Source organism: Camelus ferus, chromosome 21, assembly GCF_009834535.1.
Source record: "Camelus ferus isolate YT-003-E chromosome 21, BCGSAC_Cfer_1.0, whole genome shotgun sequence".
Lineage (NCBI taxonomy): Eukaryota > Metazoa > Chordata > Mammalia > Artiodactyla > Camelidae > Camelus > Camelus ferus.
Window position 1 is genome coordinate 10813973 of NC_045716.1, and position 15933 is coordinate 10829905.

The 15933-nt window shown below is 44.2% G+C and overlaps 1 protein-coding gene and 1 long non-coding RNA gene across 7 annotated transcripts in view; one reads left to right on the plus strand and one right to left on the minus strand.

The window, feature by feature from the left end:
* The window catches only part of FMO4 (flavin containing dimethylaniline monoxygenase 4), a 30858-nt gene that overhangs the window by 9965 nt on the left and 4960 nt on the right, over window positions 1–15933 (minus strand). For all 4 annotated transcript variants that reach the window (XM_032463751.1, XM_032463750.1, XM_006192068.3 and 1 more), the window contains 5 exons: window positions 14972–15111; window positions 12556–12744; window positions 11764–11926; window positions 1269–1411; window positions 133–332 (listed from right to left, as the gene is read on the minus strand). In XM_032463751.1, the coding sequence (XP_032319642.1) occupies window positions 133–332; window positions 1269–1411; window positions 11764–11926; window positions 12556–12744; window positions 14972–15103 (827 nt within the window). In that variant the 5' untranslated portion in view covers window positions 15104–15111. The remainder of the gene's footprint in view (window positions 1–132; window positions 333–1268; window positions 1412–11763; window positions 11927–12555; window positions 12745–14971; window positions 15112–15933) is intronic.
* LOC106729126 overlaps window positions 7025–15933 on the plus strand; it is a 180613-nt gene continuing 171704 nt past the window's right edge. For all 3 annotated transcript variants that reach the window (XR_004313881.1, XR_004313880.1, XR_004313882.1), the window contains exon 1: window positions 7025–8358. This is a non-coding gene — a long non-coding RNA (uncharacterized LOC106729126). The remainder of the gene's footprint in view (window positions 8359–15933) is intronic.

Below are 15933 nucleotides of genomic sequence, written 5' to 3' on the forward strand. Positions count from 1 at the left end.
GTCTTCCGAAAATAAGCTTAGAACAGGACAAACAAAGGCAATGTCACAATTATTGAACATTTTGAGCTCTGAATAAAATAGAAGGAGAAATATTGATTCAATAACTTTACCACTAAACAAAAAAATAAATACCCCTTTGTAATACTTAATCCATAATTCGCATGATCAAATCTTTTATTCATGTGCCTCTCTTGAATCCACTTTAGTACCCACGAAGGCAGAACTTGTGCAATAAAATTATGGTGTCTTCTTGTAACCATCATATTAAGCGGGTAGCCCCCATCTGAACAGCGGCTGATAACCCAGGTACCGGTTCTAGTACTGAGAAATACCTAAAAAGTAAGGCAAGAAGGATAAATACATGTGCAACAGATTTGTGCCCCCTATCATTTTGTAGTATTTTTCTTCAATATGTTTCAAATGATCTTATAACTTTCTGGTCTTACAACATCAGAGGACCGGTGAACTTGCACCCAGATCTGCAAATGACTAGCTGCTTCTATTGCTGTCACTGTTTTCATAAATCACTTTGACCTGATCTATGTCTCTGTTAAGGCCTTTCATCCTGTTTAATATCAAGAATAATAGTACTAGCAGATATGGGGTATTGATCTGGCAATTTTTCACATGTAAATAATGCAGGATTTAAAATGAGGTTTTGAGGAAGCAATTTTAACTGTAACAAATAAAAATCTATTCTTTCCAGATCTAATCATTGTACTATAATTTATGGTAAAGTGGAATAGGTTTCTAATTTGTGAATTTATGCTTGGAATTTCTTAAATTATTATGTACACCTCTTGGACAAAGTAGGGGGGTTTTATCTTAAAACAAAGAATGAATCTGACTCCTAATTAAAAATTTGGAGATGTTCAGTAAACAATCTCCCTTTCTATTTTTATGTGGTTTTTTTTTTTTTTCCCTCCCAGAATTACAAAGAGAGAGGGTAAAAGAAACATAATTGGTGCGGATGGAGCATTTGCCCATTGGGTCTTGTTTCAGGAGCATCTCTGAAAAATGCCTAGTGGTCTGGCATCCATATAATTTTCCTAGACCCTTCCTGGAGATGGTTCAGTATTGTAAAGCATGGATTTTTAAATATTTCACGAAGGATCATGAGAGGATTTAAAGATTTTCAATTTCTTTTGTTTTTTTCACTCACCCCTGTGTCCACATAACTTAGTAACTGGCCATGTGTTTCATAATCTTGAATACCTCTCTCCAGAAACCAGAAATGATGCAGGGGGTGGGATTCAGAGATGCTGTACCTGAGCTGCCGTTCGACTGAGCTCCACTGCAACATCTCCTCCAGTGTTCCCAAGACCGATCACTAGGACGCGTTTGCCCTGAAAGCCTTCTGGGATCTTGTACTCTTGACTGTGCAGGATCTGGCCTTTAAACTTATGGATTCCTGAGGGGAAGAAGGGATCAGAAATATCTGGAGCTATAATTCCCTAGTTGTCAGGTATAGGGTCTGTGGGAAAAGGGAAGTCCCAGAAATACGGTAGCCCTTTGCTCCTGGGGCCAATGGCAGGAGAAGGACTAGCATATCATTCCCCATCCCATTGGATGCTGTCAGGCCAGATATTGATTTAGTGCAGCATGCCGTGTTAAAAGTATAGAACTTATATTCCATGAATGTTCCTTCTTAAAGCAATTGCTTAAGGAAATCAAGCTTGCTGCAGACAATAATAAGAAACATCTCATGCATAACCCTGAACGTCCTAGACAAGAAGTAGATTGTTGCATGTTACTTTACCAGTTAGGTATATTCTATCAGAATGTGACTGATGTATTTAACATGTTTACAAATTGAATGAAAAGTTTTTTCTTTTTTACAAGGAGAATTTTGTGGCATGTTCTCATGTAAAAAAAGTAACTATTCTTGTGATTTAGGTTTGTTACTTCATGCTTATTTGCTTTGTGCCTTATTATATGCTTAATGTTTTATTATATTGTCGCTTATTTATAGTTTATTCTTATATTATTTATATTTGTGTTTCTGATTGATCTTTCAAGTTCCTAACACTCTGTCAACAGAAGTATCACTATGATATTTATACACTGTATATGAAAAGGGCTACCAAATATTCCTCCTCTTTTTTTTTGGATAATTGTCTCCTTGGTATATATAAGACAGAAATCACGGATTTGTATAAAGTAAAGATGGTAGTAAAAGTGAAAACATAGAGCTGTTTACAGTGGTGGCTATGTCACTGGCAAAGCCCATTAACAATTCCTGGGAAATAAAAATAGAATCTGGCTAATAAAGTCTAACCTTTGTTTTTTTCCTTTGTGCTTAGTCTAATTTCACTTGCTCATAGGGTGCTGTGTGCAGAGGCCTTGCACCAGGCCCTTCAGACCAGAGTTCCTACGGCAAAACAGCTGCACCTGACACTTCAGCACAGGTGGGCCGTGTGCAGAGATGCTGCACCCGGGACTGCAATCTGGAGCCGTGAGCAGCACAGCTGTGCCCGACCCACAAGCGCTCTGCCACCCTCCCTGCTGACAGACTGTAAAGCAGCCCCACTGCTGGCCTGTTGGGGAGAAGGGGTACTCTGGAGCCAGAGCTCGCACCTCTCCATTCTTTGATCAAAGAATAAGGCCTTTCCTCTGCTTCTGAACCAAACTTGGTCTCCTCCTATCGGCTGAAACAACACTGGCAGGAGGACCCTTGCTGGGCATCTACACAAAATGTTGGGTAAGAAATTTTGGCGACTCAGATGAGGCAGACTGTGGCCTTTTCACCTGCACCTGCCCACTAAGGCTCCAGGCTCGCTTTGGCTCTAGTGGGAGGTTGGCAGAAACATTGGGAGGTTCCAGAGGGGATGACTGACTCTGGTCTTTGAGTTCACTGTGATGGGGTAGCTGCTGTCTTCTGCTGAACTCAGAGCAACTCTGCCCAGCAACCTGAACCTGGTGTGGTGCGCACACACTGTAGCCCCCAGAGTAATCAGGACTGGGCCCCCTTGAGGGAGTCATAATGTGCCTCCGTTGGGAATCTGAGACTGAAACTCAGGCGTGTCTGCTTGCCACCACTGGCTGGCCTTCTTGTGGTGCTGGACACCCAGGGACAGTGGGGACCTGTGGACAAGAGGGAGCCACTGCAGCCTTGTCCGCTGTCCTCTTGACCCCTGTCCGAGGCAGCAGCAGTCGCATCAGGACTTTGTGCCCTCCTTGCCCACCTCCAGGGGTCAACGATAGCAGTCTCCATTGTCACCTTCAATTTGATAAGGGAAAGCAGCCAGCCTCGTGAGCCAAGAGGCGAGCCCGGGAAAAGGATCCCTAACTAGGGCCTAACAACTAGGCTTCTGTACAAAAAGGTGAAAAGAAAGTGTAACCGAGCCTTTGGGGCTTTCCTGGGACAAACCCCCGCCCCCGCCATATCCTCCATCTGCCTCTTGTCTGTAGAAAAACTTTAGTCTCCTAAACTTCCCCGAGTTCCACAGAGTACATTTAATCAGGAAATTGAGAAAATGCAAAATGAAAACAGTCAAGCAAGACAAAATAACAATAGTTTAGCCATTAAACAAAGCCGAGGACCTTTAGTTCCTCCTCAAGGGCTATAGATAATATTCTGAGCTATATCCTTTGGGCTGTTTTGCACATACTAAACCCCACACCAGATGAAAGAAGTCAACTGTATGCTGCCCACAAGCACATAGACCCCAGACCGGTTGGAACCAGAAAGCTGATGATGTTGACTCCAGGTGACCTCACCACCAACCAATCAGAAGAATGTCCACAAGCTATTCACACAGCCCACAAGCCCCCTCCCTCACCTTATCTTTAAAAACCTTTCCCTGAGAGCCTTCAGGGAGTTCGGGCCTCTTAAGCACTAGCTGCCCTGAACGCCTTGCTTGGCGCCCTGCAGTGAACACTGCACTTGCCTTCACCACAACCCGGTGTCAGTAGATTGGATTTACCATGTGTGGGCAAACAGTGGGCCAGGTTTGGTTCAGTAACAAAATGTTGATGATCCTTTTGAAAGGAATTGAAAATGTGAAAGGGCCTTTCAAGAACTGAAAAAGGAATTGCTTCAGGCCCCTGCCTTGGCCCTATCAGATGTAGCTTAACCCTTTGACCTTTCCATTCCGGAGAGAAGAGGAACTGCTCTTGGGGTATTAGCTCTAAACTGGGACCCCTTACTCAGGTGGTTGCTTATTTCTCTAAACAATTAGATTAACCACTAAGAGATGGCCTGCCTCCTTGCCTGCGGACAGTAGCAACTACAACCTTGCTAAAGGAGGCTGAAATGTTAGCGTTTAGCCAGCCAATCACTACATGGACTGCAGCACCAGGTTTAGGCTTTAGTAAGTTCTAAGGAAACAGAATGGCTATGCCCCAGAAGGTTGATTCAAGTTCAGGCTATGCTTTTAGGCAACCCAGCTGCTACCACGAAAACCTATCACATGGTAAATCCTGCCACCCTGCTACCCACAGAAAGGAGGCACCTGGAGCACAACTGTATACAATCTATACCAGTTGCCCTGACCTAGGAAGCGAGCCTCTCAGAAGAGGAATGGTTCACCGATGGGAGCAGTTTTATGAGAGAGGGAAAAAGTCTGGCGGGAAAATATGCAGTAACCTCTCAGATCCAAGTCATAGAAGCAAGAAGTCTACCCCCCAGGACTTCTGCCCCAAAGGCCAAGCTACTAGCCCTCACGTGACCCTTTAAGCTCAGGACAGGGAAGATCTTAAATGCTGACCCAGATTCCCAGTATGTGTATGCCAGCCTACATGCACACAGGGCTGTTTGGAAGGAAAGAGGTACGCTTACTGCAGAGAATACACACATGAAACATGGCTTAGGCATACTGAAGTTCTTAGAAGCAGTACAACTACCAAAAAAAAAAAAAAAAACCAAAAACCCCTGGCAGTGACTCACTGTAGGGGCCACCAAAAGGGAGATGCAGAATTAATAAAGGGAAACAAGGGGACACAACTACCAAAAAGGGTGGCCGTAAAACCAGTAACTTGGCAAGTACCCCTCATGCCTTGAAGGCCAGATCCATCCAATTATTCCCCAGCCTACACAAAGAATTAAACAAAGCCTGAAAATGGGGCCTCAGTAGAGATCGAGGAAGCCGTGGGCAGCTAGTTAATGAACACGGGCAATACTTCTTTCCCCAAACTGCACCTTGTCCAGCCATCAGGGAGGCTCGTCAAGGAACCCACTTCGGGAAGGAAGCCCTATATAACTGGTTAGTTGAGGTCATGGTAACTCCTGGCATGAAATGTATAATCAGTCAGATAGTTGAGACCTGCCCCATTGGCATAATGAATAACCCCAACACCAGCCCCCTCCCCCACCTGGCTCCCTGAGGTCCCCAGGTAAGGCCCATTCAGACCAGAGGGACATATCCTGGAGAAGGCTGGAAGATTGATTTTACTGTCATGCCGAGAGTACTGGGCAATTGCAGGTATCTCTTGATGCTAATAGACATTTTCTGGGTAGGTAGAAGCATCACCAACAGAAATAACCCCTAAATTTGGGCTCCTAGGATCCTTACAAAGCGATAATGGTCCTGCATTTGTATCTCAAGTGATGAAGGGGTAATGAATGCCCTGGGCATAAAATGGACCTTGCATTCAGCCTGGAGACCCCAATCATTGGGGAAAGTAGAAAGATCCAATCAGACCTTAAAATGGGTCTTAGCCAAGCTATGATAGGAAAGTTAAGAAAATTGGATTAAGTTTCTTCTGATTGCCTTGCTTTGCATGTGGTTAGCCCCAAGGGATAAATCAAAGTCTATGTGAACTCCTATATAGTAGACTCATTCCCCAAGCCCAAGAGAAGGGACACCTTAACTTGATATGGAACAACTCAAGTATGCCCTCTAGCGGGGAGAGGCCATGAAAGCTCACACGGAATATGGTGACCAGGAGCTGCGTGCACCCATGCACCTGGCCCTACACCCCTTCCGGCCAGGGGACTGGGTGAACCTAAAAACCTGGAACGCAGGCAGTCTGCAAAGTCAGCTCACTCCTAAGGGGAATGCACCCCACCTGGGATCCTAACCACCCACTCTGCCCTGAAGTTGCAAGGGTCACTCGAGGCACATCACACTCGAGTGAAGAGGGTCCTCGAGCCCCAGCCTCCATAGAGAAAACATTGAGGTGGGGAGGGCATAGCTCAAGTGGTAGAGCACATACTTAGCATGTAAGAGGTCTTGGGTTCGACCCCCGGTACGGCTTCTAAAAAATAAATAAATAAGTAAACCTAATTACCTTAAAAAAAAGTTAAAAAAAAAAAAAAAAAAGCAAGTGAAAAGAAAAAAAAAAAAAAACCAAAACCTGCAGCAGTAAACCCTGATTCGTGTGAACCTCTCTGACCTGAAGCTTCTCTTCTGAAAAACAAAGTGTGACCAGGGATGCTCAGGCCACGTCAGTGAACCAAAGATCTAGCCACCTTCATTTTTGAGAAAAACTTGACTTGTGACCATTATTCTGTTGCCTATATTTGGGCCATGTATCTGAAATTGTCTGCTGTTTTTTGTTTCCACAAAGTTAGACAAATAGGGGTGGGTCACTCAGGGAACGAACAGTCAAGGCTGAGGCCTGGGGACAACCACACACAGCTAAAGGCAGTTCTGCTCCCCTCCCGGGGTTATGATGGCGCCTGAAGTCAGCAGGAAGCAGTTACAGATGAGGGACCTGCATCCCCCGGTGCCCCTCCAGAATGAAGAGCAGGACAAAATGCAGAGGAGGGATCTGTCACTGACAGAGCCTATTCTGGGCAATAAAATAAAGTTTAACCTTTTTTTCCCTTTTCTTTCATGCGCAGTCTGGTTTCACTTGCTCACAGGATGCTGCTTGCAGAGGCCTCGTCCCCGGTCCTTCAGACCTGAGTTCCCAGCTCCGGCCCCACGTGCAGAAGCACCGGCGCACAACACGGCGATTCAGGATGGCGGCAGCGGGCCGTGTGCAGAGACGCTGCGCCCGGCGACCTGGAGCTGGAGCAGTGCGCCTGCGCCCGGCCCCGCGAGAACACCCCCCCCCTCCCCCAACTCCTTCTGTCTGACGAGATCCCTGTAAAGTAGCCCCGCCCGTGGCCTCTCTGGGAGAGCGGAATCTCTAGAGCCGAGAGCTCACACCTCTCCACTTTTGGATCAAAGAATAAAGCTTTCCTTTGCTTCTGAACCGAACTCTGTCTATTGGCTTGAATGACGCCAGCCAGAGGGACCCTTGCTGAGGACTGACTGGAAAGGGTCTGTTACCGCTGCTGCTATGGAATTATGCGACGTGGCAGAGGAAGCAACGGCGATGGGGCCGGCGACCATCAGACCCGTCCACGGTGAGATGAAGCGCTGACAAAGAATCAGAAAGGGAAGCTCTGCACGTTAGAGGACCCCACAGCCTCTCATCCCAATACTTCAAACACGTTTGCAATTTTAGTGTAAAAAAAGGAAACTGTCTCCTGGAACCTACCATGTTCTTACCGTACAGTAACTGAGGCCCCCAGAGCTAGAAACTAAATATAATAGCTGCCACATTCCCAAGGAGGTGCTCATTAACCACCTAGGCAGAACGTGCAAGGAAAGTGTCTGCAGACCAGTTTTGTGATCTTTAACCCCTCACTCACTTTCAGGGGTTTAAGCTGAAGTGACCAGAGGTTGGACACTGGAGATTTTCAACAAAGGATTTAAAGTGCTGCTGTGTTTTCTGTCTCTCTGACATGGAGCCAGATTCAAGGGACTTCCAGGAGACCCTTGACTTGGAACCTAAAGAGCACAGAGACGGGTGTGTGACCCACGCTTGAAAGACTGACTGGAACTGGCTGCTAGGGGTGGTGGCTGTACCCATAGCAAGTTTTTTGACTGCTGTTGACTGTGGAATACATGTTTCATGAGGACCGTGTAAGAGGGAGGCTGTCTGATGCCAATTTAAAGGAACTTTGCACAAGGTAGCCATCTGCACTGACAATGAGACTTTAACAGATGATCTGCACGGAGATGACCTAGGGAGGAGCTAGGGTTTAAGGATTTGTAAGCGGCCAGCCCGAGAGGGTGTGGTCTGTAACAAGGGGCAGCACTGAGAGATCCCCAGTAAGGGAGCGGGTCTCTGGAGCAGAGCTTAGGAAAGCACCCACAAAGCATGGGTCTTAAACACTCCCAAGTCCTGAGAGAGCCAGCTCTCGACAGGTGCCATCAAGAAAGACCTTTCCTGCCCCTTTACTTCTTGTCCTTCCCCTGACTCCAGTTCTGGAAGGTCAGAGACTGCAGCTCCGGGCAAAGGGTCTGCGGGAGGAGGAACTGGCAGAGGAAGGGAGCAGCCACGCACACCATCTCTTCCCACTGCAGCTGTCAGCACAACGCAGGTGCCAGCTGAGGGAGGAGAGAAGCTTCACTGTTACAGGTAGTTGCAAATTTTTACTATTACATGAGATGGAACATTTTGGTTATAGAGATGAGAAGTTTTTGGTGACTTAAAGTGATGAGAGGGCTTTCCATTATCTAAGAGTGAGCAGAAAAGTGGTGGGAACTGCCTGAGATTGCAACCAGGGGCAGGAGGACAAGCCCCACCGATCAGGTCTACAGGGACATTACAAGAAAAATAAAGTTGGTTAATAATTGTACCTTACATGTACTTTCAACCCTGTGCACTCCAAGTGCTGTTTCAGGTTTTAGGTTTGGGAGATGTGAGGGTAAAAGGCACTCTATCCTCAAGGAGTTCATACTCCAGTGAGAACTAGTTAAACATTCAATAGCTAACAAATGTTTATTCAGCCCCCACTAGCAAGTCCCAGACACTCTTCTTAGGGCTTTGTACATATTAATTAATTTAAACCACACAGTAGCCCCTTAGGGTGGATAATATTATGATTCAATTTTACTAATGCCAAGAGTGAGGCACAGAGAGGTTAAGCGACTTGCCCAAGGCCATACAGTGAGAGGCAGAGCCCGGACAGGAAGTCAGGGTCTGTCTCTGGAGCTCAGCTCCCAAGCATGACACTATCCTGCCTCCCAGAACAGGAGGTGTTAAGATGGCTCAATAGGGCATCAGCCTAGACTGAGCCAGGGGAGGCATCCTGGAGGAGGTGATTTTTTTTTTTTTTTTAAAAAACAACAGTTGAAGGATGATTAGGAATTTGAAAAGGGGAGCACTGAAAGAATTTCAAGAAGGGGGAGGAGCTCGTGCCCTGAATGCATTAGAGAGTGGGGCTTCAAGACATTTTCTGAGGTTTGGCTGGAGACGAGCTCCCTGAGGGCTCAAGCTTGATTCATAGATTTTGTATCTTTCATGTTACCTAACATGGGGCTTTTCAAATAATAGGTTCTCCGTAATTGCTTATTTGAGCAGGGGACCCAAGAAAAAGTACAGAATGCGTAGGTAGGTCTGAATTAACGATTATGTCATAATACAGTACCCTCTACTACCCGCCCCCACAAAAGAGAATCTATTTGATAAATCAAAATGACTAATTCAGGGGTAAAAAAGTTCTGCTGGCAGCATAGGGCTCAGTTTGCCTTGTCACCAAGTATCTCTGGGGTACTGTGGTTTATTCATCTTATATTTATTCTCCTAATATTATGTGTTGGAAGATGCTCAGCAGCTGCCTTAGGAGGAGGAAGACCAGGCTTGAAGTTGTGTACAATGCTCAAAAGGTTAAAGACACTTGTTAATAACTGATCAAATTAGGCATTCATGATCACTAACCTGTAACTAATGATTACAAGCGATGTGTGTGCAGAGTCACTCTTATACAACTTGTGAGCGAGAGAGGGAAGGAAGAGGGGTGACCTGCAGAACTGGACTTTGTGTTACCCATCCCGTCATTCCCATGTGGGCTCTGGAAGGGTCTGGCACTCCTAGGCGGAATGGCTGCTGAGGCCAGGGTTTTAACTTAACTAAGAGGGATAAATACTTCTTAGTCTGGGGGAGTCGCATGCTTCTTAGGAAGCAGGTTCTTCTCAACAATTCGCAGGTGGCAGATAACAGCTTGCAGAAGGTTGTGATTCACAGCAGTAGTAGCTGCTGCTCACAGAGCACTTACCTCTGCTCTGCACTGTGCTAAGTATCTCACATGGCTGATCTCACGTAGTCGCTGCTCTGAGATGGGAACTCCTATTTCCATCCTGCTGAGGCTTACAGAGGTTATGTTTATCCAAGATTATGCAACTAGTCCCAGGGTCTGGATCCAGAACTTTGTTCGTAACCATTATGCTAAATGCTACTTATCCAGGAGGGAACTGTGGCAGACTAGGACTCTCTGGAAAGCTTACACCATATCCATTCACCTACTCGGGAAACACAGAGGGAACTGGGATTGTCTGTACTGCTCCCCCCCTGTAACAATCCTTCTAAAGTGTGATCATGAACCAAGAACCCCCAGGAGGAGTCTCTGAAATCTGTGTGTGTGGGTTTCTTCCTTCTCCAATATCTGGGTTTTAGGGCAAAAGAGATGGGTATTTCAATATTTCTGTTGCAATCATCCCTCTCCAGCCTCACCAGGCCATTAAAGTTTGTAAAAATGTCTGCTCTCACAATGATCCAACTACCTTGCTATTTCAGCTTGTAGTTAGTCAGTCTCTTTCTTTGGGACCAGCTCTGCCAGTTTGGTCACTGCGCTGCCACAGAGATCCTCACCTCTTGGCTCTTGTTGGTCTTTTGCAACAGTGTTCTTTAGTTACAGTCTGAGAGGAACTGAAGGTGGTTAGTTAGGAGTAAAGGATGAGCCACCACAAGCCTGACAAGACACTAAATTCCCAAATTATCACTTGTTTGGCACAACACGTTTCCCCACAGAAACACTGTTAGAAGAGGCGGTTACATATTCCTTTAGCACTGTGCCATTTGTGTGTTTAGTCCCCAGACTAGCGGCAAGCCCGAAGATGAACCATCATTTACAGTATTGCTTTTTTGCAAAAGTATATGTTGAATTCGCCCTCCATCCCTAAGACATTTTTAAAAATAAGATATTTTGTTAATTTGATATTATGTTTGTAAGATTTAGATTTCATTTTTTAAAAAATTGGCTAAGGTTTGCAAGCATTCTTCTCCACATATTCCTTTCTAAAAAGTTGTTTTAGTTCCTTAAAGAAGTTTCAAAATTTCATACTCAGTTGCCTTTAGGGCCACTTATACGTAACAGAAGAGTAGCTTCATTACATTTTAGTAATCCTCATTTTTCCTCAAAAGATGGAGATTTGTCAGTTGTGAGTATATTAAAAAGAATGTTCTGTTGGCTTGAAAGATTTCCAAAGGGGGATTTCTAAAACTCCTTTGTGTTGATAGCCCTGACTCAAGAGGTGTATGGATGGTTATTGTGATGACTATTTTGAAGGATGGCGATATTCCTTTGTATGTATAATTTCCAGTCTATTTCTTTGAAAAAAATCTGTTGTGCTCGCTCCGGCAGCACAAATACTAAAAACAAAAATCTGTCAAGTTTCCTTATGCTCTCACTTCCTTTCAGTTATTGAATTACAGGTCACTCCTGATTCAAATGACCTGTAATTTAATGACAAAATTTAAAACCTGTTCCTTTTCATGACAGATCTGATAGTTTTGAGCCTTATGTGATCACTGAACTTAAATCAGATAGGGTTAATAAAGCTTAAATGATAACACCAGCATTTATATTAATAAGTAATGACACCTATATCATGCTTGCTATCTTTCAAAGTTATTTTGTACATATTATTTTGAAGGGTGAACACAAAGTTGTTTATAATCACTAGGAAATATTTCCAACTACGAATCCATAACTTCTAGAAGAGCCCAGAAGAGCAGGCATGGTCTGGGGTAGAAATGACTCACCAGGAAATGACTCCAAAGGTAAATGGGGATTCAGGAAGTGTCCAGTGCAGACCATGACAGCATCAAAGACAGCTCTGTCCTGCTGCCCTTCTGTCTCTGTGACAACATCCCACTGACCAGTTTCCAAGAAGTCAGGATGCTTTGTCACACTGCACACTGTGGTCTGAAAGCAGAAGACAAACATTTGCTTTCTGTCAATCATCTTGGGACCTCATGCAGTGATCGTAGGGTACCCATGTTCATTATGTGAACTGGCCCAAGTCAGCCCCATGATAGGAGGTCTATCAACACTGGTTTTATCTTCTACCTGGAGAAGTTAAGTAACTTGTGCAAAGTCTCAAAAGTGGTCATGTAGATTAGGACCCCAAACATCTGAATGCCTTCCTTGTAAGGAAGAAACATTCAGGTTTTATTGGTGAGCAGGAGATGATTTAAAATATTGAATGCATTGAAAATGTTCAAGAAAATGAGTTTTTAATTATAATTTCTGTGGCTCAGGCTTCTGGTCATTTCTTTCCAAAGGGTTTTATGAACAAAATTCATTTTTCCTTTCCTCTCAAAAAAATGGTTTAAATTTCATCCTGAATGAGGGTTTGGATTTAGAGAATGAACTGGGAAATTCAGTATTTTAATGATCTATCTGAGTAAAACATGAGCAGCAGGATTACTATCGGTCTTATTCATGTAGAGAGAAAACCAGAAAGAAGTTTACTTAAGCATCCCATTTCCATGAGACTGCTGAATGGGGGGCTGGCCTTCAGCCACCTTCCACAATGACCCAAGGCGTCTTACCCGAAACTGAATGTATTTCAGAAGGTCAAAGTGCTCAGCAAATTCTTGGAGGTATTCCCAAAATTTTTCTTGTTTCATGAAATTGGGATAATCTTCTCGGAAGGGGAAGTCACTGTAACAGGACATTTCTTTGCAGACATTCGTCACTAATGACTTGTAGACCCGGGTCATCCCATCTTCAGAAGTTTCCTGTGGTGAAAGCATAGTTAGCTTGGTGGGGGTGGGCGGGGGGAGGTGGACAGGAGGAATCGAAAAGAGACCGTCAGTAGTTCCACTTGTAATTCCAAAGAGTTCCAGGAAAATTTAGCATTGGGTCCCCCACGCTATAGTTGTCAGAAATAATTGGTGGGGTTGGAATTATTAAATACAGTATCTTTCTCAAGCTACAAAGACGCGAACTAAATTAGACAGGGCTCTCCAAGACTGACACTGCCCTTAAACAATTCCATAATCATAGGGTCCCACAGTCTATCTTGCTTACTTTTCCTTCTTCCTTTGTGGTGGTTAGTCCCACCCCTCATGCTCTGGTCCTCTTCCTCTTGTCTTTGCTTAAGGGGTCCTTCACTGATTTTTCTATTTATTGTCTATGTATATTTTCAACCACTCTCTCTTTATTGGCTCCTCCCCATCAGCACTTAAAATACTGAACACTCTAATTTTCAAAACAAAACTAAACTCCTTTCAACCTATATCCCTTTCCAGCCTCGTCTCTCTCTGTTTTATCTCAATCTTCATGAAAGAATCATCACATTCTGCCAGCCTCTGCCTTCTCCTCTACCTGCTGTCTTGTCTTAATCTCAGTCACTCAAAAACAAAACAACAAAACAAAAAGATCTGTATTAAAGGCACCAATAAACTTCTTGTGGCTGAAGCTAATCTCTTCTTCTCCTTGAAGTCTTTCTTTGCTGTCACTTTCTCTGAGAAGCTTTCCATGACCCAGCAGATCCGCACAAGGCATAGCTACTTCCTCCAGCACCCTGTACTTCGAACACAGAACCGCTCACACTGCATTGTAATGATCTGTTTACAGATCATTGCTTCAGTAGCACATATACTAAGCGATTTTGTTCTCACCACACCGTAAGGAGGGCTGGGCCCCTACCTATCTTGTTCCCCACTGTGTCCTGGTAGAGGGACATCACGAGTGAGTACCTGTTGAATGAATGAAAATGAATACTACAATTGCATTTTTGAAAAAAAAAATAGTATAGGATTGGAAGAAATTATATGGAAATTTTAATAGGGCTGACCCATGTGCATTGACATTATATTTAATTTGTATTTTTTTCTTTTGTTTAACTCAACGTTATTTTCTAAAATTAATCTATATTACTTCAGAATAGGAGAAGGAAACCACACCAACTGTGGGGTCAAATGGCAGAAGGTCACAAACCAGACTTACTACTTTCTTTCCACATTGACAGTTGGTGGCTTGATGAGGCTCACAGTACATCAGGAAAAAATTATTTTTCCCTAGTACATTATAATCATAAGGTTGTGATCATCCCTGCTTCCATACATTTGTGTATTCTGTTTTCTTCTTCATCCATCAAAGACTGGCAAATGCCACCTCCTCCATGAAGGCTTCCCACATTCATACCAGTCTGAAGTACCCTCCCCCACCTGAGCTCCCACTGAACATTGCTCTTCTTTTTCCCCTGAAGCATTTAGTAATTGGGCCTCCCATCTTTTGACACCTCATAATTCACCACTGGGGCAGATCCCTGGATCCTCACTACTCCCAGTACCTGGGACCAATCCTGGCCAGACGCAGGTAGTATTTAGCCACTTCCAGCCTCACTTCCTGATGCTCAAGTCATCTAATGGCTGGTCTGGCCCTGAGCATAATCCCCTAGGCTGCATATTCCACTCTTAAGAAGGGTAAATTGGTGTCTGCGTTCTTCTTATTCTGATAACGTGAAAGCTGTCATCTAGATTTTTCAAGGTCTGGATTCTTGCCTCATCCTTGCCATTTCTCCCCACAAAGACCTGCCCAATGCGTGGGGACTGGGGCTCCAAGCCCTGATGCCAGCTTCTGTCCTTCCTAAAGTGTTATCTGCTCCATATTCATCAATGCTGTTCAGCTTACCCAACATGACATTTTACTACTTTCCCTTAGAATGTCTGTGGTCCAGAAATCATTGTAACTTCCAGTAATGTTTGTGCATCAGACTTGACTCTTTGTTCTTCTCTCCTTCAACTGTCCCTGCCCCTGCCTTGCCAGTTCTCCAGGTCCTTCACCTATCAGACTGCATCCTGTACAGGGTTGGCATGACATCGTACACAAGCTTGTGCTGCTGCAGTGAGCTGCTCCCTTACTTGATCACCAAGGTGGGCTAAAGCCACCGTGCCCGAGCAGGGACAAAGCAAAGGCCAGGTTATGACGGATGGAGGTGGGAGGGTGTGAACTACGCACAGTAAACTTCCACAGTCCCCCGATGTCATCAGTTCTTTCAAAGCAGGTGGGCTCCAGGTCCTCATCCAAGCAGCATTTGATGGAGGACAGGCCACTCACACCAGCTCCAATCACTGCAACTCGCTTGGCCATGATGAGCTCTGTTAGAGAAAGGCAGAGCAGAGCTTCTTTATGTGACAAGGCTAGAAGGGAGCCCTTGTCACAGAATGCAACTTTTACGTCTTTGAGCTGAGGCAGAATCCCATTTTGGTTAAAAATGAGGGCTCTGATATCAAATTGTTTTGGTTTAAATCTTGGCTTCATTTTTTAACAGTATGACTTTGAACTGTTTATCTTCTCTGTGCCTCAGTTTCCTCATCAGTGCAATGGGAATGGAAATAATAATAGTAATAATAATAATACCTATTTATTATTATAATTTTTTTGTAAAATAAACATGCTTTAATAATATTCAAAGCTAGCATTTTATATTTACAACAATTAAATATTGTTCCTCCAAATAGGTAAATAGAGCTTGGGAAAGAATGTAACACCTACTTTAAGTATTTGTTATAAAATTAAAACACTGAAATGTTGGGAGGGTTGTAGACTTGTGTGCCTGCACAGTGCAAGTGTGTCTGTTACATAGTAAGTGCTCAATTAAATTTAGCTCTTGTTATTAGCTAGTGCAGCTGGGACCCTGATCCCCTTGGGATTTTAGGCTTTAGGTCCCCTCAGTGTTAAAGGGGCTCTTTGCTATCACCTAGCCCCTCTGAACCCTAGGAATTGCTCCCAGCAGAAATGATAGTTTCTATTCAAAGCATCTAAAGTCCTGAAGAATATCTGGTCATGGGCCATGTTGTGCCATGCAATAAAGATATTACATGAATTGAGGGGAGGTACTTAGCACTGCACAGAGGCAAGATTGACAAAAACACAGAACTAAGTCCTGAAAGTCATATGAGACATTCTAGAGACCAAGA